Genomic DNA, 27,946 nt, shown 5'->3' on the forward strand with positions numbered 1-27,946 from the left:
TCTGGACTGTACCATCCTAATTGCAGCTGTTGAGCTGCTCTCTCCTTCCAGCTGACAGCCTGTGCTGGGAAGGTGCTACGTTACTGGGGGAGGGGTGGGGTGTGTCTCATACTTGACAACACAATTGTGAGATTTCAAGAAGCACAAGAAGCTCATTCTGGTGCATGCAGCTCTGCTGGTAATCAGCAGAGGAAGGAATTATGGAGTCACTCCCACTAATGACAGTCCTAAGGTTGCAAAGTGACAAGTGTTCTTAAGTCCTCACATAAAGAGAAACAGCAAGAAGTCTGGCAAGATTGCCTCACGCTCCTGTGACAGTGGCACGTCTCATTTCCCAAGTATCTGGCAGGACCAGACTGTGCAGATGCCACTACCTGACACAAAAACAAGTTTAGAAGAGGCAAATCCCTTCAGTGACACAGGGAAGCCTTCCTGCCTCTGCTTTTTCCCAAGGGAACAACCTGTTCTTATGGAGAGAAGGCAGTCGCAAACCCCTTGATAAGGTCAAAGCTATTTTAAAAACAAACCATCTAGGTTAGATGTGTGCCCTAGAAAGCATCTCTTTAATTAGGCTCTGGGGGAATTTGTGACTGCGAGGAAGCTCTCACCACAGCCGGTTCCGCCCACAACAGCCCGAAGTGCTGTGCTCAGGGTGACGTGGCTGCCTGTCACCTCAGGCTGCACGCCCAGGCTTACTCAGATAAGCTGGGAGCGCAGGGTTGTAAACAGCAGCGCGCGTGCATTCCTTCCACACCACGGACTGGTATTTATAGGAATGAATGCAGGAAGCTTAGGAACGGGTGAAGGGTAGTCATCTCCAACTGTGATTCAGCCCCAAGGGCAGCAGGGTAAGGGCCCAGCTCCACCCTCGCTTATTGTACAACTCAGACAGCAAGCTCAATAAAACATCTTTATTCTGTACATTTATATATAGGTGCTAGGGGAACAGGGACAACCCCCAGCATTAGAAAAATTCAAGACAACAAAACAGCAATTATGAAGAGCATGGCACCGAGAACAGTCATGCCACAGATGGCAGGGATGAGGTGAGACCAGCCATTGGCTGTTTCAGAAAAGGTCACAGCACCCCATGCCCACTTTGGAGCAGAAAACACCAGGGCTGCTGCAAAGAGCTGGAGCTCCCCCCCCATACTCCCCGGTAGCTTTCTTTGTGACCCACTAGCACCAAAGGGAAGACTGGCAGCTGGGGCCTGCAGGCATTGGTGAAAAGACTGTGTCACTGGAATACCCAGCCCACTGCCAGGATGGGAAAAAAGGGATCCTTCTTAGGCAGTGACCCTGAGCCAGCAGCTCCTTTCTCACTGCTGGGCTGATAGGGATGCAGCAGAGGTTTCAGCTGGATCGGTGCTTCCTCCAAGGGACAGGTCACTCCTGAGCTGCCTTCCCTTCATTTATACCACCATTTCACCGGCTTCCCCACGCCTCAGCAGTCTCTTTGCAGGGTGCAGCTCCCCCCTCCTCACCTGCCAGAGCCCTTCCCACTGCAAAGTGCAGCTCTGTGATGCCCACAGATCTGCACAGCCCCACAGCCAGTGCCTGTACCAGCAGCCCAGAAGCAGAACTTGCTCTCAGGATGGCAGAAGGGATCTTTGGGTGTCCAAGTGCTATCACAGGCCCTTGCCCTTCTCTTTGGTCAGGGCTAGCAGGCCACCACACCACGTGGCAGGGCTGGCTGAAGACCTGTTGCTCACAGCAGACACATTTGGTCTAACAGTCAACAATAAAACCAAAGCCTATGTACAACTTTACAGACCTTGTTGCATCCTCCAGGCTACACAGGAGAGCTGCATAACAGGGAGTGGGAGACAAATGTGCTCCACTCTACGTACAGAGTCCTTGCTGGCAACATCAGCTTTCCTCTGACAACAACCCCCAGTGGCAAGGGAAAGAAAGGAATTCTTCCTCCAGGAGAAACAGAAATATAATCATGCCACTGTCAAATCACATCTAAACAACATAAGTCACCTGGTTTTGTGTAGCCTGTCCTCCTCACACATTAAGGCAAGCGTGTGAGGAGCAAGCTGGGCTGGAAAAAGCCACACCAGGGAGCCCACTGCAAACCACTGCTACCAATGTGCAGATGACACCGTCAGCTGAACATCCATGGAACAACCTGCTCACACCAGCACAGGCCCAGGCCCTGCTCTGCTCCACAGAATGGCCTCCCATTCAGCTGCTGCAAGGAACAGATGCAAGTACAAACTGTCTTTATGACATTATTTCAGGAGGCTGTGCCACTCAGAGCAGCCACAGCTTCCTAGGAGTCAGAAAGCAGGATGCTGAAGAAATGTGTGCATGTGAGTGAGGAACATGACATTTGTCCAACAGTAAGACACTCAGATTGGAATAATGCAAAACCAACACACAAATGGACACACAGCAGATTAAAGCCAACCAAGATTCAAACGGTTAAAAAGTGTCCTGAATGCATTCTGAGAGGTTCAGCCAAGCCCCTGTAGTAGGCAGCATGGCCTCTTCCATCCTCTGCCCAGAAGGATGTGCTGCAGGATGACTTGGGAGAGGACTGTTATCAACCCAGTGCTCAGAGAGCAGAAATGGGACCAAATCTTGTGTCAGAGATGGGAAAACGTCCCTTCACTGCTCATCTTCAAGGGCTCTGCTCCTCCCAACCAGCAATTTTCAAACAGTAAACAAAGCCAGAACTTGCCTGCCCAGGTCTGCAGGTGCCTCTGATCTATTCTGAAGAAGGGCAGGGTAATGAGAGCTGCAGGCGATCTGGAGAACATGCTTAACTTGCCCCATGTACGGTATTGAATGCGAGAGACTCTCCCAGGCTCCATCTCACAGTGCAGAGGAGGGACATCCACTCTAGAATGGGACAGCAGCAGCTCCAGGCATCGCTCAGAAAGCCACAGGAGCTCCCATCCTTCTCCCCAGGTGCTGGTGAGTGGAGATTTCTCTGACCTACTGGTAGTCAGAAGCTCAGCTGTCCAAGCCCCAGGGACTCCTCCAGGCCATTTTCTTTGGTGGTGATGGCTTGGAGGTCAGTGACATGCCCAATACCTTTGGTGACTCCTTCACGGAAAAGCAGTTTGGCTCCGATCTTCAAGTATTCAGGATGCTTGATGAACCTGAAACAGACCACTGCCTTCTCTCCTGTCCGCAGCTTGTCCTGAAAAGAAAAACGGGAGAGCTTAGACCTACCTCCCAAACCAATGCATGCAGGAGAGATGCATGTGGATGGTAAGATGAAGCAAATGAGCAGGTTGCTTTCCTCAGACTGCATGGCTTGAGCCCTTCCCATTACTGTACGCATATGGAAGGACAGGAAGATACAAGCTCTGGAGAGTTCACCTCTATTCACAGTCTTGCTGTAGTTCATCGTGCTGTTTGTTTTGTGAGAGGGAATTCTTTAACGTGTTGGGAGGAAAAGCAACCAAAGGGGCAGGATAAAGGGATGGAGTGTGTTCCTAGAAGAGACACAGCTACTCAAAATAACAGTAGCCCCTAGCTTTACTATAGGGCATGGTGGAATCCCCAAAAAAACCCACAGGGAAGGTTCATTTTCCTCCCCTTCCTTCCTATGGCCTACCTTTCCGTGGATCTTCTCTACGATAGCTGTCTGTCGCACATTCCCCACATGCACCGTCACCTGAAACCCCTTCCGGAAAGTTGTGGCATGGAACAACAGCACGATCTCGGCTTCAAACACTGAGCAGATGGTGGGATTCATTTCTGGGCTCACCATTACCATGCCCTGCAGAACAACCCAAAGCTCAGACTAGGTAGGGCCAGGCCCCTTGCTTCTGAACAGCCCGCGAAACCACAAACACGTCTCCACTCTGTGACTGGGGCTTGCATCCCATTCTCAGCCTTGTACTCATCCTACTTTGTAGCTTGTCCATTTCCTCCCCTTCCAGCAAGTTTCCTGCAAACATCTCTACTTCATTTCCACCCTTCCAATGGGGGATCTCCAGGGAAGCCTCCAGTCCTGCCCACTGGACCAGTGAACAACCTGGCAACAGCAGGACTCACCTTGCGCAGCAGGGAGCGGTCGAAGGGTCCAAGGGCCAGAGTGGCTGCCTGCCCAGCCCGCAGCACACGGCAGGCAGAGCGGTTCCGTTGGATACTGCACACCTTCAGCCGGAGAAACTTCCCATCGTCGGTGGGACCAACCACCAAGTTCTCCCCTTCTCGGCAGATCCCACTGCCCAGGGCAGAAGAGCAGGACACAGTTCATCAGGAGACAAGAAAGACATTTCACCCTCCAAGATCAACCTGCACAAATTCCCCAGCGCCAAGGAAGTGAGTGTCTTTGGACTATTATCCGGGACCAACTAACAGGGATACAGAGCTGGTGAGAACAGGGATTTCTTACAGCAGGGAAAGCCACACTATCACTCCCAAGAGTCCCAGGTATAGACAGGGGCCATTCCACCCCCAGTGCTCTGCCACACTGCATTGTTTCTGGTGGAGAGACTTCAGATGATGCCTGTTCTGTGTCGATGTGCTGGTAGCCGAAGTGCTCTGATTGCTCCCGGACATGGAGGGACAGCTGCCTTTTCATGGGGAAGCATGTAGTTAACCCCTGCTGGAATGGGAGGATTTGCCCTCTACATTCCCTCCCTCAGCTTGACGAAGGAGGAAAGCAATGCCTTGGGATCATGGCTAACCTCTGCCAACTCTGGATTCCTGGATGCCTTCTTTCAGCATGCAACACAACACATTCCTAATCCAGCAACTTTAGGGCAGACTCTTTGCTTGCCACCATGTGACCAATGGTCTGCTCATGGCACCTCCCAGCACCCTGTAGGGCTCTACCCTCACTTGGCCCAGTCACTCAGCAGTTGGGACTGAGCCTCACCCAGCTTCCACTTCTGCAGCGGGGCACTCTACCCTTGAGGGAACTCCAGCAACCATTCACATCCACACTTGTCTGCCTGGCCTCACTTACCTTGACAGAGTTCCTCCCACAACAGTCCCCACCTCTGGCACAGTATAAATTTCATCAACCTGCAGCAAGGCAACAAGAATAAGCTGCTCAGACAGACAGCTGTGAAACAGCACTCCAGAAATGAGGACAAGGTACCTTCCCCTTGTGTGAAGGAGGTGAGCTCTCTGCTGGTCATCAGACACTGTCTAGGAGCTTAACCAGCTTCCACTACCCTCCCATTAGAGGAATATCTGCCTTTTAAGTGGCAACCAGAGAAACAATCTTATCCCTGAGACAGATAGCCCTTGGTTAGGACACAGCCCAGCCTACTACATTTTTCTCAAGGACCGAGTCCTTTCCTTAATGTCTTCCAGTAGTCCAGGAGTTCATGACATCTCTAGCCATGGTGTCCAGATTTCCCAGAAGTTTCTCCCATGGCACAGCAATGACTGCAGTATCAGAGACTACCCTTACGCACCTGAAATTCTGTAAGTTGCTGCATTAATTCTTCCTGCTCTTTACTGTTGGTCAGTGGAGGGAGGATGTTGAGGAAGACTTTTAAGAGATCCAGGTTCTCTCCAGAAACACTGGACAGCGTGAAGATTGGGGTGATGCTGTCAGACACAAATAGAAGTAAGAAGAAGGCCAGAGTGAAGCTGTGGGAGGTTTCTGGGATTCTGAATCTACTGAGATCAGCAGGAGGACAGAGACTACAGTGATAAGTGGCTAAAACACGAGGGCTAGGTACAGCTTTGCAGTAAACCCTGCCTCAACAGTTGGTTGAGGCACCAATCCCCTGCCAGCCCACACTTCTGTCATGCAGAAGTAACTCCAGTGCAGCCTTGGGCACCTTCTGCTCCCAGAGCCCAGAAAAAGGTCTGGGAGGGCAAAATGCCTTCAGGGAGAATGCAAAGGTAGGAAGCTTGATGAGGAGCTGAGATTTTCAAGATTTGGTCAGCTCCCCTTGTGGTTGCCCTTCCCCAGCTCTGCATGGCAGCCTTGTTTGAATTGCCTGCTCCCAGAAGAAGAAATGAATGGTGCCTTACTTGGGAGATTGTGCAAACTGTTGTGCTGCAGTAACAGCGTCGTCGTCCGAGTTCACAAGCAGGGGGAGCTTGTTGCAGCCTGGCTGCTTCAGGATTCGCTCCAGCTGCTTCACTGTCCGTTCCACGGTGGCTTTCGAACACAAGTCAACTTTGCTGATGACAATGAAGAAGGGGACCTTGAGGGCCATGGCCAAGCCCAAGTGCTCTCGCGTTGTGCCCGCTGCAGGAGACAAGTGAGAGCGTAGGTGCAGCAGCAGTCATCACTGTTGCTTGTTTATGTCACGGCTACATCTCCTGGCCACCCCACAGGCCCACTCTCGAGATTTCCCTGTAACTGCATAGTCCATCAGGCAAAGAAAAAGCAAAATCACTCTTTTAAACAAACCAAACATCAGTCCAGAAAAATAAAAACCACAAAGAATTTTTGTGATTGATCTGGTTGTTTCAAAAAGATGCAGCAGTTTTCATTCTTGGGCTAGAGTTTGCCAGAAAACAGCCACAAAAATGTCAAAGATAGATGTGGGAGAACTCCAGCTGCCTTTTTACAAGGCTTCAGGATTCAGCACCCCTAAGTATATGCCAAAGTTGTTTTCTTTTCTGACAAACATAGCCCCAAATTCCAAAAAAAGCCTTTCTGTCCAGGATACAGTTTAATGTGGTCTATAGCTGGTAAAAGGATCCCAGCTCTATTCCCCTCCCAGGCACCCATACACACTGGCTTACAAGAAATCAGTAAAGGTTTCCAGACTAATAATTTCTTCTGACAACTGTTTGCAGCAAAAAAGGACCCACTCCCACCATTCTCCATTTTCTTCACACATTGCTGTTCATCCATGCAGGCAGGGCAACACTCACCAATGCCAGTGTTGGCGCTAACCACCAGCATGGCAAAGTCTGGGCAGTAGCTGGTGAGGCCAAAGATGGTTGTTTTCAGATACTTGTGGTGGCCAGCCAGGTCAATGAAAGTGATCATTTTGGAAGAACTTTCACAGATCTCTTCTGCTGTCCTGGAGTCACTATAATTTACCACCTGAGGAACATAAAGAGTTGGTGAGAGAGGCAGCCCCAGCAGGGAAGTGAAGAAAGCCCAGCTCTTATCTACCCACTTTGATCTCAGAATCAGTAAGGAGAGATCATCCACCATGGGTGTAACATACAATGTCTGATGCAAATCAACAAGTAGCACTCAGGTTCAGCCTAAGGGACATGGAGCTGTGTCACCTCTCTTCTCTCATGTCCCACTCACAGTTGTAATAGGAGGGTAGTCCTATTCTCCTCCAGCTTCCTGAGTTCAGCAGCCCACTCCCCTCACCTCTCCTTTGCTGTTGAAGCCGAGGATCTCAAAGCTGATGCTTGACGTTCTTCCTGACTGGATTTCATGGAGGTGTCGGAAGAGGTTGAGGCGTGCCCTGCCCCGCCCGTTGTCCAGCTCTCCTTGTGTTAGTACACCCAAGAGTGTTGACTTCCCCGAGTCCACATTCCCCAGCACAGCTACTCGAAGGTCTAAGAACTACAGGTAAAAGAAGAGAGAAATCATGAAACTTAACCACTGCTGTGCTGAGTGTGCATGAGCACTACATCGCAGTGGAGATGCACCTCAGAGAGCATCCCTAGATGAGGGACACTGTGCAGTGTAATCTTGCTCAGATTCTGCTCTTGCTCCCAGCAAACCACTGCCCAGCAGACGTGATACACTCTAGAGTTGTGATGTGACACACCAGCCTTTGATATCACAAAAAAAGCCATTTGCTGCAGCAGGACCTCTAAACCCTTCCTTGTTTGCACACTGGCCTGCATCAGAACCACTACCATAGAAATGAAATAATTTTTCACCTCTGATCCAGGCAATCTCCCCCACTGATACCAGCCTCAACCACAGTCCTGGACACAAGAAGTGTTATCATCAAGCCTCCCTCTGGCAGCTCTTTAAAGCATCTGCTATGGGCTAATCTATGACCTCTAGGGTTTGGGCTCCCATCCCAAAAGGAAGCTGATTGTATGAAGCCTCTAAGTCTCCAGCAGGAGAGGATGTCCAAGTCACAGGTCCCTACCTGCTGGTTGTCAGGCACCTTTCGGACAAGCACCTCTGTTATCTTCCTTGGAACGTCACTGTCGTAATCGACCTCCCTTTCCCGCAGCACTGTAATGTCAGCCCCAACCCTGCCACAAAAATGAAGGGAAGGAGTGAGACACACTTGTACTCAACAGATCTTGCACCTCTACAATAGCAATTGACAAAGAGAGTGGGATAAAAGCTGGTGATAGCAGGCAAGGAGCCTCAAGCTTCCAGACAAAAGCCCTATAACCTCCTTCATAACCTCCTCAGTCTCATGACTGAAGGAATTCCAGTCATACAGGGGCTTTTTAGAATGGAGCCACTGGCCACTGAGCAGACTCCTGGGGCTGAGCCTCTCTGCTGGAGGCTGTTGATGCTTGTGGGCCCTGCAGACAAAAAGGAACACGTACTTCTCTGCCATGCGGCGCAGGGTCTTGAGCGAGGCACGCATCTCCTCCTCTGAGAGGCCCACCAGCAGCCCGTTGTCCTCCACGCCGATCTGATAGACAGCCTCACCGCGGCCCTCCTGCAGTCGCCACTTCATCTGTGTCACCAGGTGCTCAAAGCGGTACTGCGAGGGGTTCACCAGCTTCAGCTGTTTAACAGAGGGGTAGTTCCAGTCACAGCCTGGATTCAGAGGGAATCTAATTGCCCAAGCCAGCAACTCACAACACTATGAAGCAATGCTTCCAACTCCGACCCACCTCTAGAAACCACAGCCTGTGTTACTGTCTGCACAGAAGCTATGGGACAGGTGAGAAAGGGTTTCACAAGGTGCATACATGTGGCAGAAGAACTTTTCTGCATTGTGACAAAGGGATCTGCACCCTGCCTGCTGTGGGGGTAAAGACAGCACTCTGGGACCCATCTGTGATACAGGAGCCAAGTAAGCACAACTGAGAGCAGCCACAGGGAAGTGGCAAATCATTATCAGGGGCACCTGCAGCTCTCTCAAAACATGTACATTTCAGGAAAAACACAGTGGGCCTCATCTCTTAGAACAGATTACTAAAAAGGAGTACTGAGATCAAACTCTTCAAGCTCAGCATACTGGGTATTGCTAGGCACAGAGACAAAGAAGATGACTGGTAGTTCCTTAGTAGAGTGTCCACTTCTCTGTCCCCTCCTTGTCCATGTTACCCATAGGCTGTCTTTGGTGAAGTTACTCACTGCAAAATAACCCTCTGGGAGGAAGACCTTCTCCAACCTCAAAACGACTCACCTTGTACTCGATGTTCCCATCTTCTGCCTGGTCAGAGAATGAAAGAAGACAGAAGAGTTAGATGCTGTGCCCATGAGGACTTCTACAGGCACCAGCTGCCCAGATACTCTGCAGCTGGTGCTGAGGATTTCAGAGAGAGGAGAAAGTGGCAGAAAGAGACTGTGTTAGCTCCCACCCTCTTCTGTCATTCCTTCCTACACTCAACTAGAACTTTCCTTATGGTTTGTTTTTGCTGTTTGCATCCCACATCATGAACACCAGAGGACAAAACTAAAGTGGAACACAAGGGTAATACTGTCAGGGCAGGGGGGATTTTTTTTTACTGACAGTAAAGAATAGGGCTAGCCTAACAGTCACACAGAGAGAGAGTTCCAGTTTCAAAAAGGCACAGACTAGCATATGATTTAAAGTCTCCCCCCTCACCCGTCCACGACCCACAAAATGCCACCAACAGCATCCCACTCCCACCCTATCCAGCAGCTTCCATTCACCCAATGTACACAGAAACAGGAGACTGGGAACAAAAGTCACTGCCTCCTCTCCTGCACACTGATACCCTCCCTCACTCAATTAGTTTTTCATTGACTCCTTTACATATCCTTGTGTATCTTCTCTCTACAAGAAAGGACTACAGACATAAAGAAACAAGGTAATGATTTCTTTGAAGTACAGCAAACTAGTCACTGGCCTGGCAGTTCTGGAGTACCAGACTTTATCGGGACTGTCTGTATGCAATGTGCTCAGAAAAACTTTCCCAGGAAGGGCTGAAGCCCAACTGGGTTGTTATAGAAAGGCCCAGGTACTCCTCAAGCGCACTCCAACCACAACACACTCCAACTATCCAAAGACAATGTCTAGCTAATACTGAAGTAATTTTCCCATTGATTCAGTATGAGAGAAGGGGCTGAAGAAAGGGCTGAAGCCTGCAGGAAGCCATGTACTTTGTCAGATTAAATGGGGCTGGCAACAGTAAGCACTTCCTTTTCCTCTGGACACCTATTTGCATGTGTTTGCAGAGGGCAATAGCCGTCTCCTTGCCTTCTAGCTCAGCTCCTAACCACAGCGGTGCTTATGGTGGCAAAAGGCCAACAGAAGTTCTCAATTGTCAGCTCAGCTCTCAGGCAGCAGAGCTATGCAGTGAGAAAAGGGTACTTGTGGAAGGTTTTCCTCTCTTACCACCTTTCCAGTTCTAAGAAAAACACATTCACATCCTGCACTGTCCTCTAAATAAGGGGGTGGGTCTCCTTCAAGGCTGCTGAAGAACAGAAAAGCAACAAGCCTAGACTTGCTGGGGCACACACTGCACAGGGTAGCCAGTGACAGGAAGCTGTGCTGAAACCACAGAGGACTGTCCAGCCTCCAGCTGAAAGGAACAAGAACTAAACTGTGGCTGCAGGGCACAGTCCTGCCCATGGAGAAGATTTAACAGTAGCAAAGAGCTGTCTTCCCTTCTTGCCAAGTGTCACAGCCTTGCCTTGTGGAAGGACTGCTCCCTCCCAGAACAGGCTCTTATATATTTTACAGAAAGCTCACTGACTGGGGCTGAGCAATGGAGTCTGGGGAAACGTAACTCTCTCCATGGTGTGAGTCCTCTTAGTTCAGTGCCAGCTGCCTCAGCGAACCACACACCCACCTACGACCAATGCACCTTTTTCCTGCTGCAAGAGGCAAGTCAGTACCACCTGCATCCCCATGTAAGAAAACAGTTGTCAAAATTAGCTGGGAAGGGAGTCACTAGAACCTGCTGAGTTTGGCAGCTGGAAAGGGATTTAGACCCACAGATCATTCTCTCAGGGAGAGATGTGAACGGGATGCTCGGGACTATGAGGCGTGCAAAGCTTTATTTCCGAAGCTATGTCGTTCCCAGACAGCAAAGCGCCCACAGACGGACGCCAGCCAGTGGGATACTACCCGCGGACAGGGTCTGGCGGACTGCGCGGGGAACTCGCTGTCACCGGAGGCACAAGCGCTGCGCGGAGGAGAGACCGAGGCAGGCGGGTACACAGCTCTCAGGGCTCCTGCCAGGGCTGCTGCCGGCCTGACCCCCGCACGGCCCCGCACCAGCACCTCCAGCCTGACCCGCGACCAAACCTGCGAGGCCCGGGCACCGACCAGCCCGGGGGGTGTGTGGGAACACCATCCCTCCGCCCCGGGGCCCGACCCCGCTCCCTCCGCGGCTGACGGGACGCGGCGGCGTCGGAGCTCACCTCGGGCGGCAGGTACGGTGGGTTGTTGGCCTTGCCCCCCCGGCTCCGCCCGTTCTTCTTCTTCGCCTTCGAGCCGCCGCCGCCGCCGCCGGGCGCGGCCCCCCCGCGCCCGCGCAGCGCCCCGCCTGCCCCGCCGCCCGCCGGCCGGCAGCAGCCCCCGAACAGCTCCGACACCCGCGAATCCATGGCGGCCAGCGCGGCCCCGCCGCCCCGGTGCGGCGCCCGCTCCGCTTCGCTCCCCGCCCGGCCCCGCCGCCCCGGCGTCACCGACCGCCGCGCGGCGCCCCGGGAAAGCGAGTCCCACCCGCCTACAACGCCGAGAACGCACCGCGCGCGGCCCGCTCCAAACTACAGCTCCCAGCGTGCCCTGCGGCGCGACACGCTCGCTACCTTACAGGAACCCTCCGCGGGGGCGCATGGGAGTTGGAGTCCGAGGGAGGGCGCGCCGCCTGCCGGCCGCGGCGGACAACGCGCGGGATGCCGCCGCTCTCCGGGCCCTGCCCGCCGGGGCCTGTCGGCGCCCGCAGGTTTCCCCTTTGGCACTGCACAGCCCCGGGTTCCCTGTTCATTGACAGCGAACGGTCGGCACTCGACCCAGCTGGCATCGGGACACTGGTGCACTTTCGAACCTGTGTGCCATCGGAGATGCCTCATGAATACGCAGAGGCAGCAGCTCGGTGCGAAGCAATCCCAAAGGACGCATTATGCTCCACCCGGGGGGCGACAGAAACAGCAAAAGACTCTCCTGCTGTGCGCCGCACCCCCTCACCGACTGTTTTCCCAGTCTCCAATTCCACCGCTACCGCGCCTCCTCTTCCTCTGCCGCATCCGCTGAGGCGGGCGGCGCTGGGTCAGTGTTTGTACACCTGCCACACTCTGTGACGCTGTCAACAGCAGCCCGCTGAGAGAGGCGCCCGCCCTCCCCTCGCCGTGTGCTGGAGGCGGCACCCAATGGGGCAGCGGGCGCAATGTTTCCAAACACGGCGCTCCCTGCATGCTCCCCGGGCCCCGCCTCCCTGCGGCGCGGCGAAGGCAGTTCCTCCGCAAGGGCTGCCGGGGAGCGGGGCGGAGGCCAGCGCAGCGGCTCCTGCGGGTCCCCCGGGCAGCAATTCCGCCGCTCCCGGTGCCGCCTCAGCGGGGCGGGACCGCGATCCGCGGGGCAGGGCCAGCCCGCTCGGTCACGCCCATACGGGGCGGGGCTCCACCGGGGCCCAGCCTCCTGCCGCGCCCGCGCGCGCCACCGCCTCCCTTTCCACCATCCGCTCCGCCTCCTACCCCGCCGCCGCCGCAGGTCGCGCGGGGCGGCCCGCGCGCCGCTCCCGTGAGCCCCCGCGGCGGCCGCGGCATTTAAAGCCGGTCCGGCCGTTGGCTGGGGCGTGGTCGTGGTTTCCGCTTCCTTGTCGCTGCCGTCGCTGGATCGCGGGATGAGGCCCCGGCGGAGCGGGTCGGTGCCGGGCACCCCCTCGGTGTCCGTGGCGTTCCCGGGCGCCGTGCGCCGGGGTAGCGGCTGCCGCTTCGTCTGCGAGCTCCTCAAGCACGTGCTGCACCAGCGGAACCAGCTCCCGCTGCCCTACGAGCAGCTCACCTACTTCTGCCGGCGGGCGGCACAGGTGAGGCGGCCCTCGGGGTGGGAGGTCGGCGGGGCGGCCGTGTTTTGCCCACAGTTCTACCTGTGAGCTCCTGTTCACGTACTGTAATGTGTCGGTGCATCTAAAGGAAAGCGCTCGTTGTAGCTGCATCCCTAAATATTACGTCTTCCCCTAAAAAAAAAAACAAAAAGGCAAGGGCAACATTAAGGTCAGGCTGCTGAAGGTCTCGGCAAGTTTTTCTTTATCGCTTGTTACACTCCTCTGTGCTGAAGGCATGTCGCTGCTTTGGCTGATCTTTGAAAGATGGGACTTCTATTTCTTGTGGGAATTTGTCTCTACTGTGATTTGGATTTAAACTGAGTGTTTGTCAAATAGGATGTGCTTTTGTGTTCCTCTTTTGTCTCTGATTCTCTCTGTGAGTACCTATAGCTCTCAAAAGGAACACAACCCCCTTGTTCCCTGTGGGATGGGCCATGCTTTCTGCAGAGCATATTGGGACTAGTACATCCTTATAACTAAATGTACTAACCTGTTTGTTTGTTTTCCAGGATGGAGATGGGATTGCGAAGCCACTCTCCACGGGCCTGGGAAGCAGCAAGTGCCAGCAGGTGCTAATGGAGCTGGAGGGATTGTTCCAGCATCTGGAAGTCATGTTTAGTTTAACACTGGTTCCTCGAGTTCTTTTCCTACTTGGAGGAAATGTCATGAACCCCAAGGAGCTCTATGAGCTGAACTTGGAAGGGATCTGCGAGGGCAATGCTGAAGAGAGCCTCCAGACTGCACCCTGTGTTCGCCAGCTCTTTCATAGCCTTTTTGTTGCAGACATCTTCAGTGAACTGAAGGCTCTCCCTGTCACAGGCACGCTCATCCTAGTCCAGGGCCACCGGGACTGTGGTGTTGAATGGTTCCGGCCCAAACTGAACTACAAAGTGCCAACACGAGGGAGGAAGCTGACTGTTAGATTGTCCTGTGACGGGGACCCCCACCTGAGTGCCTCGCCTCCACAGCACACAGCACCTGAGTGGGAGGACTACATCTGGTTCCAAGCACCAGTGACCCTCAAAGGCTTTAGTGAATGACTGGGCTCTGTAGATGTCTAATTGGAATATTAATTACCCTTTGTTAAGTGTTAATTTTATCCGATGTAACCATGTATCTTTGTCTGAATTTGTTTTCTCCAGAGCGTTTACTGTCTTTGTGTAGCTTGGCTGCACTCATCTCTCATCACTTCCTGACTTCTTGTTGAAGGCAAATCCCCTTTAAGGCAAAGGTGCAGTGATTCCTTAGGGACTTGAGCTGTGGCAGAGCAGATGAATTAGTGCGTTGGGATGCACCCTGCTGTGTGCTTAGAAGCAGTTGCAGCTCTTGGTAACCCATTAGCTGCTGCAGTGCCCACCCCACTTGAGTAATCAAGTGATTGTCCATCTATTTAATAAAATTAGACCTCCACAGAACTCGATTTCAGTTCCTTAATGTTCTAAAGAGTGAGATTTCTCAGCAGTTGCGAGGTCTTGTACCTAGTGCTATCCTCTACTGGAAACTGAAAGTGCTTGACCAGTTCTGTGGATGCAGGGTAGCAATAAGCAATTTTTTTTTATTTTTAACAAATCCTTAGTCCAACAGCCCTGAGAATCAGTTAGATATACAGATACAATTAAAAGTAAGTGGTTTTTGCTAACCCTCTTCAGAAAAGGAGTTTGCCTCAGTATTGTAACTTACTCTCACTAAACAACAAAGTAAGCAAGTTTCTTGCCTGCTTTTATCTCTTACAAGTCTTGGACCTAAACTTTCCTGGAATGTGTAGAAGTCAGGGGATTGTGATGAAGTTCAGCACTATCTTTATCTGCCAAATTCCTGTTCTGAGTAATATTTTATCACTTGGAAGCAGATTTGAGCCTGTTCTTCTGAGCTCTTGTCTAGTGCAGAACAGGACAGGGAGAGAAATCCTTAGAGTGTGGTGTGTTATAAGTAGACACATGCCTAGCTGACTGAAGAGAACTCCAACAGCTATCTGTGATGTAATGAGCTTTTAGTAGTTTCAGATAACTGTCCCATTTGAAGAGAAACTTGAGCCTACTGGTAGTGAAGGTGCTTGCAGTTAGTAGCCGAAATTGCACAATGAGGTGGTAAAAATCCTTTGAAAAGAGTGTAAAGGTTTGACGTAACCCTCTGCACTTGGTGCATGTTTTAACTTTGACCTTTTGGAATGGATTGAGATTATAGAACTGGGAGGAACTTGATTTGATATTTTTGAGCTTGGAGATCACTAGGAGTGCTGTCTCTGCCATATTATCCATTAACAACTGTTTACAATATGCAGTAGCTGCTAAAACTTGTTCTAGGGGAGAAACTGCTAGAATGAAGATAGCTGCCTTTTGTGCAGCTGCCCACTTGAATATGTGATCACAGATTTTTGAATGAAATATAACTTGAACGTAGGAGTGTTTGTGCTCAAGAGATCAAAACCCTTTACACTTTCACCAAAGCTGCTTGTAATACATATTTAAGAATGCTAGTGCCCAAGTATTTAAAGCTTTTGAACACAAGCCTTAGCCAGTTTCTTTCACCTCTCTGTCCCAGATGAATGCAATGTTACTGCAATAAACTGTTTACATATTCTGTTATACTTGAACTATGAATTCAGCAATGATATGGTGCTGGGAATGAAAAAACACAAGATGCTTTGGAGTTTTTTAATTTTTTGTTTTTTTCTCCTTATAAAAATCTTTACAGCTTGATTAACAAGTTTAGTACTGTAATTATTATCAAAATAAAATGCTGGTTTCTATATGTGATTACGTCGGATTTGTTTAACCCCTCAAAGCAAAGGTTCTGCTGGTGCCAGAACAACTTGCTTCCATTCTATGCACGTTTTTAAACTGCAGGTTTACATCTGTTCCACTTTTCTGACAAACTGCATGATGTCTTGTGCCAGAAGCTTTGGTTCCTCAAAGGCAGCAAAATGCCCTCCACGTGGCATGTAAGAGTAAGTGACGATGTTTTTGTAGACATCCTTTGCCCAGGTACGTGGTGTATGAACTATCTCCTGAGGAAAAGCCGCAATCCCTGTGGGGACATGTACACTAAACCTAGAAGACATAAGTTAATTGCATTTTTGAAACAAATCCCAGGGAAAGTCTATAAAAACTTTCTGACTGGTAGCTACCACAGTTTCACCACAGCAACACACTTTGTGGTCTGCACTGTGCTGAAGGGCTTCACTTCTGTTTGGATATCCTTGAGTTTAAGAAGGTTATACCCAGAGATGTATAAAGTAGGGCCAACTTAGCACACAGTTTGATCTTGAAATGTTTCAGAACTTTGAGCTTAGGTTGTTCTGTAATTTTGTGCTATGTGACGAGATGCTGCACCTCGTCAGTCAGAAATGAACCAGCTCACGTTTGATTTAAACTTGTACCAAATGTGTAACAAATGACTCTGGAGAGGGAAGGTAGACAGGTTCAGTCACAAAGAAAAACACTCTCCCGTTTGCTTGTATCATCTGTTGCTTGGAGAAATCCACTCAGCAATGTTTTTCTAGTCAGCCTCTCTTAAAGTCATCTTAACATACCAGCTGTCAAGAGGTGCTTGGTTTCAAGCACTGTTCTCCAAAATCCTTCCCCAAGTTTGTGCTTAACCGTTATAGTTCTTAGTTTATCCTCCAGCAAGCCATATCCTTCCTAATTCACTTTGAACTTCTCTCTTGGATATGCCCATGATTTTCTGTTTTGTTTTTACTGAACTGAGCTAGAGCTTACATCTGTTTGATGAATAACTATGTAGACCTGCATTTTGAACACAAGGCTGCATTTGATGCTTTGACAAGAATGTATTGTCTTGGTTGCAAGCCACCTTGTGTGAGTTATAGGTTCAAAAGAAAAGTGACTCTTAACTATATTTATCGAAAGAAAATAAGAACTTCGATTTTTGTTTGGTTGTTTTTTTTTTTTCTCCTGAGTTAGATGTGCTGTTTTAAGTGACCTAAATGTTTCCATCTCATTTGCAAATCTGTCTTGCATCTACCATTTCATTACCTGTTATAAGCATTTAGATTAGGGTCCTTGGAAATATTCTCCTTGTAGTATCGCATTGAGGACACAATGGAGGATGTCACCCAATAAATCATCACATTGGTCAAAAGCTCATCAAGAGAGTATTTGCTGTTGAGAGAGAAGGATGAAGAATTTTAACCGGAAGCTATCTCTCAATGCACTGTATTGAACTCATGTCCTGAAGTTGTTCCTCTTGTTTTCCACTCATTTTCAGGCAGCGAATTAATCGGCACCCATGTGCCCAGAGCAAAACCACCTTGTTCTGAAGCAATGGTTTGCAGACGGTCTGCTGTAAGTTTAAGCTACTACTTGTCATTTGTAGTCTTTCATCCTTAAATTTCAGATTTGACTGGCCAGTCTTTTACCTGAATCCTCGTATTGGTTATCATCACTCATTCTTTTAATGAGACTTTGCATGGAATAACATCTGTTTTCTTACCTTTCTAAGCCTCCATTATCTTTATGCAGAAATGATTTATCCGTCCAGGTGGAGAATTTCTCCAAAATATATGCAGCAAGCCCCACTGGGGAGTCATTCAGTCCACAACCTAATTCAAGAGAACAGAAGGGCTATTGCAGTTGCCTGGTGTTGTGATACTTCAGCGGGAGTTAAACTGGACTTTCGTAAGTATTCAGTTTTCTATGAGAATTCAGTAGAGAGTCTGTATTTTACTACACCTGATGGTACTTTATTCATGACAAATTCCCCCCAAAGGAATTCCGTCTGTAACCAATGGCACTACAAACTCAAGTAATTCCTATACAAAAGAAGCTAGGAACTAAGAAAGTCCTGTTGGCTTCTTAATAATGTGTGGCAGAAGCAAATTCAGATGTAAAGGGATTACACTCTGAAAAGAAATTTCAGGTAAAATATTTGGGAGCACTATCCTGTTTTGAAAGGGCAGCCAGGACTGTTAGTGCTGTTCATCACTTTTTATCTAATTTAAACAGTGGAATGTTGTGTATCTGTTATCTGTTCCTCCTTTTGGGAACATTAGCAAACATTATAAATATAGAAATACAGTATGAAGAATCCTAGACTATGAGCAGCGTCCATAGAAGCACTGTATAATCACTTCAGTCTTTCTCCCCTTTATGTATTCTTCTGATTCTAAAATATAATTATGAAATTGGGTTAACAGGGATGCAACAGATTCAGAGTATCATGGATTTCGTGTTTTCTTTTTTTATTCTCTTTAACAGTTTATAAGATTCTCTTAAACTCTGAGCAGGCTGATGTTTCTTATGGATTCTCTCATATGGCAGAAGCCAAACTTGACCCCATTGTGATTTTCTTCCTCTATTTAAATTGCTTTGGACTTTGTTAACATCAGTTTTTATTGGCTAGTTTTGTCAATCAGTCACTTAAATGTTTTTTTTGCAACTCTACAGTTATCTTTAGTTTAAACTAAACTTTGGATAGCTGTCAATTCTTCACCTAATCATTAACTTTTATTTGAAGAGAAATCAGGATCATACTGAAATTTATAGGTGCCAGCATTGTGATTTTTGTGATACTCTCCCTCCCCTGGAACTTGCTTATTTATTCTTATGCTTGGATTCTCATGTTGACTAGTTTTAATCCTTTTCTTAAGGCAGTTTAATTTCTTAAGAACACTGGAGGCATCTCAGCAAAGTATTTTCTGGAAATTATATAAGTTCTATTCCTGGACCCACACTCTTTGATTCTACCAGAGCTCTGATTTTTGAAGTATGATTTCCCTATGATATTATCACCTGTAAATCAGTTCTCCTCTTTAAAATAGCTCTGCTAGTTTTCTGATCAGAGACTAGACATACTAGTCTTCATTTTTCTGAGGTTATCTTCACTGTTTGGCCCTTATAAAAACCCCAAACAACCAGAAATGCCACCACCACAACCCCCTTCCAAACTGGTATCTTGTTTTTCTCCTTTTTTTCTTTGGTATTGCGATTACTTCAAGCAACAGACTAGACATTAGTTGACATTTCAGTTTAAACTTTTTCTTCTTCAGTGAATTGCCAGTATGGGGTGCTATTTGTTCTACGGTCTCCACAGCTGACAGCTGTCTGTCTTTCCTGACAAGAGGAAAGACATTGCTTTAATTTAAATATTGCTTTATTTCAATAAAGCAACACCCCAAAATCCTCTCCAGTGGGGACTGATGCAAATAATTTAACTTTTATGAAATGGCCCTATCTTTCTTCATACTCCTTATCTACTGGATCCAATATGTCAGGCTTCTGGTTTTTCACGTGTTAGGGCTGTGTCTACCTTTCTGCAAGTTTCACATTGTACTTACTTGCCTTGGGTATTTTTCTTGTTTTCAACCACATTTATTTCTAGAAGCTTCAATTTCAGGACTCTGTGCTTTACTTTAAGAGACTTTTTGGAAAGGGGTTCTTTGCCTGAGAGAAGTGGCATGCTATTTAAAAGGCCTTGAATGGTGATATTCGAAATCTCCATCTTTTGTTGAGCTGTTCCTTTTAATTTTGTTTTACACAGTTCTTGTCCCCATGAACTCGCTGCCCACATGGGTCTTGCGCTCAGTCACCAAAACTTATTGCTTCTCAAACTTGGTTGGCCTTTGTTTACTACGAGATTTTATATACCATAAGCATTTACTATACAATCTTCACGGTGATAGAGAGAAGGTACATTACCTGCAGTGTCTGGTTTGGTGGCTTGGATATGTAAGTATCCAGACTCTCGCAGAAGGTCATAGACGTTCTTCTGCATGAAGGGGTAGACACGTCGAGCATCTTCCCTACTGAGGCCTACAAGCCATGGTACATAAGCTCCAAGCATTATGGAAATCAACCTTCCCAAACTTTGTTTGCCAAGGAAGACAATATTCAGATGAAGCCCTCTCACAGATCTAAAATTAGGTTAATGAATAGAAGGTTAAATCAAGTGGTTTTCTGTCTTCAGATTTTCTAGAAAACATGCCTGACTGGAGCTGTGTTAAAAGCATTTTACTGAGACAAATACACAAAGCCCTTCAGGTTTATCGTGATTCAAAAAATGGGAGTTAGAAATGGTCCCATGTCCATCCAGCTGTGCCACTGCTACGATGTTAGCTTCAGCTACTCAGTTTCTGGATGTGGCATATCCATGCTGTTGATCTTGTGTTGTTCCATGCTGTAGGGGACAGGCTGTGCTGGGTATTTTCTAAAAAGCACAAGTAGACCACATGTGGCCACTGTGTTCTGGGTGTTGCACAGCACAACTGCAATTGGGAAGAGAGAGCTCTTCAGCCTGTAATCTAACTGCTTTAGGAACTTTCCCACTTTATCTAGTCTCTGACCCAAGTGTGGCTGTGGTGCCTGGAGAGCATTAAATGCCTTTTCAGCACTAAGCCATGATGCTATCTTCTGAAGGTATTGTGCTTCTTTTCCAACCAGTCTCAAGCCCACATTTTACATAGGAAAGTCCTATACTTTGTGTGTTTAGCAGGTGAAAGGCTGAATTCCTCCCTTCCTTTTCTCTGTGCTGATTTTAAATTTATTTCCTTCCTCATTTAGAATGATGATCTGTCTCCTTGAGATCTCAAATCAAAATGCAACAGAGTTTACTTCCATGTCTAGTGAAAGAGAGCCAAACAGCAATGAAATTTAGAAAGCACAAGAACTGTGCCAATATCAATGCAAAACATATGAATACAATTGAATATGCCAGGTGGGTTTGTTCCTGAAGGAAACAGCAGAAGGGGATGAGATGGAGGGCAAACGGAAGGCAGGACCACAGAGCCAGAAGGTAGGGTAAGAACTGGAGCCAGCTTTTCTGCGCTGGTTTCCTTTGCTACTTACTGTGGCAGCATCTGGGCCATGTTTGTGGTAATACGAGATCCCCAGTCTCCTCCCTGTATGTAATATTCCTTGAAGCCCAATCTCTTCATCAGCTTATGAAATATCCGAGCAGTAGCTATGGAGTCAAAGCCTGTAGGTAAAGAGAAACACATGAGATCTGTTTGTCCTAGTGTTCATCCCCTGGCCAAAGATTGTGGCCTGACAGAGGCATGTGAGTATGGGGCTGTGGGAAGGCACAGTGTGCCATGCTGGTCTGCCTTGCTCCTTGGAAATAAGATGAACACAGGATGATAGAAAGTCAGTGGGAAGTGGAGAAAGTGGAAAGCAGACCTGGCTTCCAGCTACCATTGTGCTCCAAATCTCCACAGCCAGCCCCAGAGCCTCAGCCACATGAGCATTAGTGAAGAGCCAGGCATCTGCATTCACAGACTGCAGTGCCCAGAGGGGCTGGGGACAGCTGAGGTGTTACTCCAAAACTGTGATTCTTACAGAGCCTTTTCATCACTTACCTTGCTGGTGAGGGGCCTCTGAGAAGCCATAGCCTGGGATGGATGGGCAGATAACCTCAAATACCAGGTCACCCTCATTCAGGCCATGCTTGGCTGGCTCCGTGAGCAGAGGGATGATCTTGTAGAACTCATAGAAGGAGCCAGGCCAGCCGTGGACCATCAGCAGTGGTTGAACAGCTCGACCATGAGGAACATAGGGTGGCTTCACATGGATAAAATGGATATCAATCCCTGCCACACATCCAAGACAAATAAATTAAAGCTCTGGGTCCATCAAAGCTTATGCTCTAAACTCTGAAGAAGGAGGGTGGCAAAACTGTAATTAGTATCTGTAGCAGAAGAAGATGATTACTCAATCAACCTATGGCAAGAAGATGCCAAATGAAAGGGGATGCCTGTATCTATGTCTCATGTTTTACGTACAGACAGAGGTATTGACCCCAGCCTTAGATATTGGGGTCACAGGAAATTGAGCTTCCTCTCCTGAGAAACTGGTCTCACAGTATATAAGTAGAGCTGCACTTAAATGAAAAGCATAACAAAGGTAATAATAATGCATGCAACAACATTACCAAATTACAAAATATGTGGGTGATTAAAAGAGAAATATGGAAAAGTAAGTGCATGATAGAAGTTTAACCTAGAGATCACTTACATAAAGTCTGACTAACCTCACCTGGCTAAACTGGGTGTGGTGAGAGATATTCTAGCCTCAGAGTTAGGCTAAATTTCACAGTTTCCAAAGGTGACTTCAAGGCAATAGCTGAAGAAAACCTCATTGTTAGTTAGCTCAGGTTCAGAGCCAGATGAAGCTCATCTGGAAGCAGACCTAATCTTATTGCTATTTTTAATGGACTTAATCTCTACAAGGTTATTAATAATAGAGCCTTGAGTGATACTTCACTCATATCACTAAGATGTTATGCATACTGTTATCTTAAATATTGTAATTTCTTAAATCTCCCCCTTCTCTCCGTGCATTTCAGAGTGAGACCTGCTCAAGCCACAGAGGTTCCCTCACCTTCAATCGTGGTGTGGAAGTGGGGGTATTTGTTCAGGACTTCCACTTGCTTGCGCCAGTCGAACTGGTTCCTCCAGTAAGACACCACCTCCTTCAAGTAGCTGGAGTTGAAGCCGTAGTGGAAGGCAGCCCCTTCCACATGTGGTGTGTAGCGGGCCTGATCCAGGCGCCGGTGCAGATCCTGTGGAAGGGAGCCCTTCTTGAGCAGTTTGCCAGCTGCCTGCATGTGTGTTATACCAGGACAGGCATGGACAGGCTCTCCTGGCTCCACCAGCTTTTGTGTTGCTCTCTGGGACACCACAAGCCCTCCTGAAGTAGTGCCGTACTCTGCATGACCTCCTGAATTGTTTATATGGGGAGTATATTTTTCTGCAGGTTATTAGTTCCCCTAGGGTACCCAGGAGTACTGGCTCCTAATTTTGACTTGGTGATAACTCACTTTAGGGTTTTTGGCACTAGCAGCTTGCCAGCACTGCCAGCTGGGAGAATAAGAAGCTCAGCCTGAGCTGCAGAATGCTAGTTGGCCAGATAATTAGGGATAGGCATGCAGAGACAGAACTGCTACAACTCAGTCAATACCCCATCCCTCTTCACCATTCTAGCCCTTCCCTCTGCAGAAGTCTGTCAGTCCTGCCCTCCTGCTGCCACTGCTGTCCCAACACCCTCCTACCCCTCTCCACCATCCACAGACACACTGTCAAAGTCTGCTGCTCAAAGTGTGGCCTTTCTGCAGGAGCAGCCACAGGTTGCATGGAGGGTCTGTTGTCTCAGAAAGTCTTTATTGAACATTGGAATGGATCTGAGCTCAAACCCTGTTCATAAAGGATGGTGAGCCAGAGCATCATCTGATGGAGCTAAGTAGCTGCACTGGCATTGCTGTCACCCCAAGATATCACCTCGAAGCAGTGAGGTGGGTGATAGATTGCTTCCATATGCCTTGCAGCTTCCTGCCCCTCCTTACATCCCAGCCACTGGTACCTCGATTTCTTTGTCAGATGTTTCAATCTTGAAGGGACGGATACTGTCATCTTCTCTCTCTTTTAGGGATCTTTCACCTGAGCCCCACCATCCATCGCCCATTTCAATAGTCTTGATCTTGTGTCTAGATCTCAGCCAGCAAATCAGGACCCCTCCAACCCCCAGGGCAGCCACAGGGACCAGGACTGCATTCTTCTGAGAATATTCAAAAGACCTAAGGAAGCATAAAATTGTGTTCAACAACAGAAGTGTCAAGGGCAAAGGGACTATGCTGAGGCTTGTGATCACACCAATTGGGACTGAGCAGGAACAAATGCCTACAAATCCCATGCAGTCAGCAGGGACTGGATGTTTTTATTATTTCTGAAGATCACAGGCAAGAATTGGGGCAGAGTTGTATTTACCAATGCTTCTTAGGGATCTCGAGTCCTTGCTGATCAGGACTTGCTGATTACAAGGCTTCCTTGTGCCTCTCGTTGTGAACCAGGGTGCCCAGGGGGACAAGGTTCAATAGCATATGGGCCAATCTATTTTGAGGCAGGTGCTGGAGTGAACTAGATAGTAGCAGCTGGACTTCTCCAGGGATAAAAACTTCATGGACAGAGTGGGCTGAGGAGCAGGCAGAGAGACAAAAGTCTTCAGCTGCTGAAGAGAGCTGGATACACTAGATATGCTTCTCTTGCCAGTGCTTTGTACATAATGATCTCTTAGGGCAACACTGGCCCTCCACCATAGCTTTCCAGTAAGGCTTGTCTGCTGGTGCCCCTCTTTCTGTTGTAAACAGAAAGGTTCAGACTGGAGGTGTAGGAGCTAAGTTACTGGAGTTGGATTTCAGACATGCAGTCCTAAATGTAGAGTACCTTCCCTCCTCTCTGACCTGTGCTTCAAGTTCTTCAGTTTCCTTTGGGTATCAGTAGAGGTGTCTGGGGCTATTGCAGAGGGCTGCAAGGGGATTGTGAATGAATATTTTGTTGTTGTCATCCAGAGAATGAAGGGACTATGCTGCACCCCAATTAGGGTGCTAATCAAAAGTGGAGGCCTCAACATAGAACAGCCGTTTCACTCACCTGATCCGGGACAAGACGCTCTTCCTACAAAAGGGGGAAAAAAGAAGGATCCTTATAGTCTGATAGTGTTTTCTGATACCAGCCCTTGGGGATGGTGCAAAGAGTGTCACCTGCCAGCACATTTATTACCCAGCCACGCAATCACAAGCTGTTTAGCCACCTGGCAATATCTGCCATTATTTTTCCTACTTTTTGGATAGGGTGGAAAGAGAAGGGCTCAGAAAACACTGTCTCTGCACAAAGAGACAGTGTTCCTAGGCTGTGTTTTAGCTAGATAATTTGTTGCCATAATAGTTCCTTTAGCATAATTTAGATAAAAGGCACTAAACAACTGGGTAGGTGTCCTTGCAGTGTTTCATCCTGTGAGCAGCTGTGTTACTTCAGCGAAGAGAGCAGTTTATTTTGATTGCTGTGTAGCAACAGGTGCACAGCCTTGGCAGGAGACCTCCAAGCTCACGGGTTACTCTGCTGCCAGCCATGTAGTATTCAACATACTGCAGGGCTGGCATGAGGAGAGGCTTGTAGGACTCTTTCCTGTTCAGAGTTCAATGAGCTGCTTTACCTTTGTCACTTCTAGATACTCCTGACTAGATATCAACCTTTTAGTTCTCCTGCAAGAAAAAGAAGGTATCCTCCTTGGTTCTCTTTAAGCCTAGTAGATTCTGGTACAAAAGCACAATCTAAATTCTAGCAAAATTAGATACAATAAGAGAAAGTCTTGTTACTCTGCCTTGTGGAAGGCAGCTAGATTAGGGAGTTATTTGGTGTCATAATTGCAATACCTTGAGAAAACAAAACAAAAAAGAAAAAGCCGTGAAAATCCATGAAAAACCAAGTGCATTGGGTATTTTCTTTTCATCTAGTATCATTTCTCTCTGCTGTTTGGGATGCAGAATCTGGTGCCTTTACTGGATATCCCAGTAGTCTCCAAGGCAATCTGGTAACAATCTCTGAGACAGTTTATGTGTGATTTTTAGGGACATAACTCCTTAAGTTGCTCCCGGACAAGGAAGAACAGGGTTCCTGAGAACAAATAGCTTATGCAACAGGTAGTAATATCCCCCTGTACTTACATCCTGGAGCTTAGTGAGCAGAGGCATGAAAGCAGTTATGGCAATAGCATAAACTCTGCACTGCTAACCAAGCAAGCATGTCCCAGAAGCAGGTCTCGGAGTGACATAAAACAAGGCTCAGTCTATCAAAACCTTTTCTGCACTCATGCTCAGGAAAACTCTGCTGCATGTTCCCACTCTCCTATGGTCTGATGACCCTACTGGGCCTTTCTCCCACCCCCAATCCCAGGGAGCCCAGTTTGGAGTCCCTCCTCCCCGTGTCGAGTTCTTACCAGGCATTTGGAAGAATCTCCTGCCACATGTCTGCTTGTCTTTGCCTGGACGCTGCTCCAAGTGACACAGTCCAAGTTTCTCCTCTGCTGGCTTTCACTTCCGCAGTGACGCTGTCTCAGGGACAATCCTATATCATCCATCAGTGCCACCTATTGCTTAAGTACGCAGTTGCAGACTGAGTTCAACAGAGGCAAATGCAAAGTCTTGCGTGGGGCGGGAACAGCCCTGTGAATCAGCACAGAGCAGATACCAAATGCACAGAGAGCAACCCTGTGGAGGCTGGCCTGAGGTCCTCAGCTCAGGCTGTGTCAACGCTGTGTCCTTCCAGCAAAGGCCAGCTGAATACAGGGCTGCATAGCAGGAATGTTAGCCAGCAGGCTGAGGGAAGGGATTCTTCATTCTCTTCAGCACTTGTGAGACCACATCTGGACTGCCATGTCCAGTTCGGGCCTTGCTGGTAGAAGAAAGACTGGAGTGAGCCCACCCTTGGAGGTGTAGGGCCACAAAGCTGCTGCAGGGTTGGAGCATGTAGGGTATGAGGAGAGGCAAAGAGACTTGTTCAGCCTAGAGAGGGAAGGGTAAAGGGTTCAGTCTTATTGCCATCCACAGGTAACTAGTGGTGAGTGTAGGAAAAATGGACCCAGAATTGTCCTGGAGTAGCAGCAGTTGAATAAAAAAAGGCAATGGACACAAATTGCAACAAGGGAAATTTGGATAAGATATGACAACAAACTACTTGAATGTATTCAGACACTGGAACAGGGGGCCAGAGAGGATGTGGGATCTCCATTCTTGGAGGCATTCAAAATTTATCAGAAACAGGGCACTGAGCAACCCGACGTAGCTGAAGCTGCTCGGAGCAGGTATTGGGATGAGCTCACCTCCAAGTGTCCCTTGCAACCTGTGTATCACTTGGCTCTATTCCAGGTGCACCTGTGATTTGCAGCAGCCAAAACAAAAAGTTCAATTTTTCATTTTCCACAGAAATCAATGCTTTATTTTAGCTCAGGCAACTCGATTTATTTTCCCTCATGGCTGGTAAAACCTTACTGGATAAAGGCTTTTCCTTCCTAAATTGTTGCAGTGTCCTTGCTGTGTTTCACTTCAGGAATAACTGCATTTTACTATCAGAGGAAATGATTCCTATTTCTGTGCAATGCTCAGGGTGAAGTACCATCACCAGTGAGCTTTGTGATGATTAAGTCTCATGCTGCTGTGAGTTCGTATACAGCCACTGTGCCATTGAAAAGAGCCGTCAGGAAGAAAAGTTTGTAAATCCTTCATCTGGTTGAAGTTCAATTTATTTCTACACCATAGCTATTTCTGGTTATATCCATCTAGGATTACTGAGCTCTAAGGTTCTATTTCCCACACTAACTCAGCTCTCTTGAGGCTCCTTGGAAGGTGGTATCCCTGATTGTGGAAGGACTATAGTCAGAAGACTAGAGAATTGTCGGGGTTGACAGAGAACCTGTCAGCAGCCTGGCAATTAGTGATGAGGAATGTAAATAATTTTTAGGAAATATTTACTGTAATGCCAGATGGAACAAACCTAATGCAGCCCAGACCAAAGGTCACTAATCAAAATGTGTATAGTGTCACCAATAGCATGTCACGGCATGGACAGTGTCTTCAGTGCCACCAATAAGAGTGTGTGCAGTGTCTACAGTTTTTTATGCTTGAGACTTTTGACCAATTGTGTTGTGGCACGATAGTGTACAAAGAGTATAAAAGAAACACTTGAGAGCAATAAACAGCTTCCTGCTCACCTTACACCTGGACTATGTCTGATATCTGTGTCGCTCTGGCCGTTCCGACATTATCAGCGACAGAGAATTATTAGCAACAAGAGGAAAGAGTTACAACCCAGGTGGAAGGTAGCCTAGGACCCTGTAAGGTGCCAGGTTGAGGTACAACAGGCTGTGATGTTTTCAGGAGACAAAAGCGACCATAGGAAAATTCTGTTTCTTACTTGACACTAGAAAAAGTATAGAGGCTGGTGGAGGAAGGTCTGGCTTAAACATCTGAGAATAAAATGGAATGGCAGGAATGCGGGAAAAGAACCAACAGAGCTCGTTATCGCTGAAGAGAAAAGATACAAGTTGCTGGTCTCCGTCTAAAAGATTTAGGAGAATCAAAACAGTTTTAA

The 27,946-nt window shown here is 48.1% G+C and overlaps 3 protein-coding genes across 7 annotated transcripts; 1 reads left to right on the plus strand and 2 right to left on the minus strand.

Annotated features, from left to right (window-relative positions):
* Positions 1 to 896: 896 nt before the first annotated feature.
* On the minus strand, positions 897 to 12,443 carry GTPBP2 (GTP binding protein 2). 3 transcript variants are annotated; one of them, XM_051783254.1, is made up of 13 exons: positions 11,447 to 11,647; positions 9,240 to 9,266; positions 8,428 to 8,612; positions 8,013 to 8,121; positions 7,274 to 7,471; positions 6,817 to 6,991; positions 5,962 to 6,181; positions 5,394 to 5,529; positions 4,937 to 4,995; positions 4,018 to 4,189; positions 3,575 to 3,739; positions 2,947 to 3,154; positions 897 to 2,850 (listed from the first exon to the last, which is right to left on the minus strand). In XM_051783254.1, the coding sequence occupies exons 1-12, from the start codon at positions 11,630 to 11,632 to the stop codon at positions 2,957 to 2,959; spliced, it is 1,830 nt and encodes a 609-aa protein (XP_051639214.1). In that variant the 5' UTR covers positions 11,633 to 11,647; the 3' UTR covers positions 897 to 2,850; positions 2,947 to 2,956. The 3 variants fall into 3 exon arrangements, with proteins under 3 accessions (XP_051639214.1, XP_051639215.1, XP_051639213.1); XM_051783255.1 differs by lacking the exon at positions 11,447 to 11,647 and adding an exon at positions 12,076 to 12,443 and having other exon boundaries at positions 897 to 3,154; XM_051783253.1 differs by having other exon boundaries at positions 897 to 3,154; positions 11,447 to 11,687.
* Positions 12,444 to 12,797: 354 nt separating this feature from the next.
* Positions 12,798 to 15,825, plus strand: MAD2L1BP (MAD2L1 binding protein). Its single transcript, XM_051783291.1, has 2 exons — positions 12,798 to 13,056; positions 13,584 to 15,825. Exons 1-2 carry the CDS (start codon positions 12,871 to 12,873, stop codon positions 14,112 to 14,114), a joined length of 717 nt encoding a protein of 238 aa, XP_051639251.1. The 5' UTR covers positions 12,798 to 12,870; the 3' UTR covers positions 14,115 to 15,825.
* LOC127469211 (epoxide hydrolase 1-like) lies at positions 15,717 to 25,952 on the minus strand. Of its 3 annotated transcripts, XM_051783260.1 has the most exons (11): positions 25,797 to 25,952; positions 24,452 to 24,475; positions 24,262 to 24,326; positions 23,385 to 23,598; positions 22,407 to 22,587; positions 21,386 to 21,616; positions 20,877 to 21,006; positions 19,731 to 19,945; positions 17,527 to 17,635; positions 17,070 to 17,195; positions 15,717 to 16,124 (listed from the first exon to the last, which is right to left on the minus strand). In XM_051783260.1, exons 1-11 carry the CDS (start codon positions 25,935 to 25,937, stop codon positions 15,923 to 15,925), a joined length of 1,638 nt encoding a protein of 545 aa, XP_051639220.1. In that variant the 5' UTR covers positions 25,938 to 25,952; the 3' UTR covers positions 15,717 to 15,922. The 3 variants fall into 3 exon arrangements, with proteins under 3 accessions (XP_051639220.1, XP_051639218.1, XP_051639219.1); XM_051783258.1 differs by lacking the exon at positions 24,262 to 24,326 and having other exon boundaries at positions 25,797 to 25,942; XM_051783259.1 differs by lacking the exons at positions 24,262 to 24,326; positions 24,452 to 24,475 and having other exon boundaries at positions 25,797 to 25,950.
* Between the last annotated feature and the right edge of the window lie 1,994 nt (positions 25,953 to 27,946).

This window comes from Manacus candei, unplaced genomic scaffold (assembly GCF_025592945.1).
Source record: "Manacus candei isolate 608988 ecotype Guabito, Panama unplaced genomic scaffold, ASM2559294v1 h1tg000017l, whole genome shotgun sequence".
NCBI classification, from domain to species: domain Eukaryota; kingdom Metazoa; phylum Chordata; class Aves; order Passeriformes; family Pipridae; genus Manacus; species Manacus candei.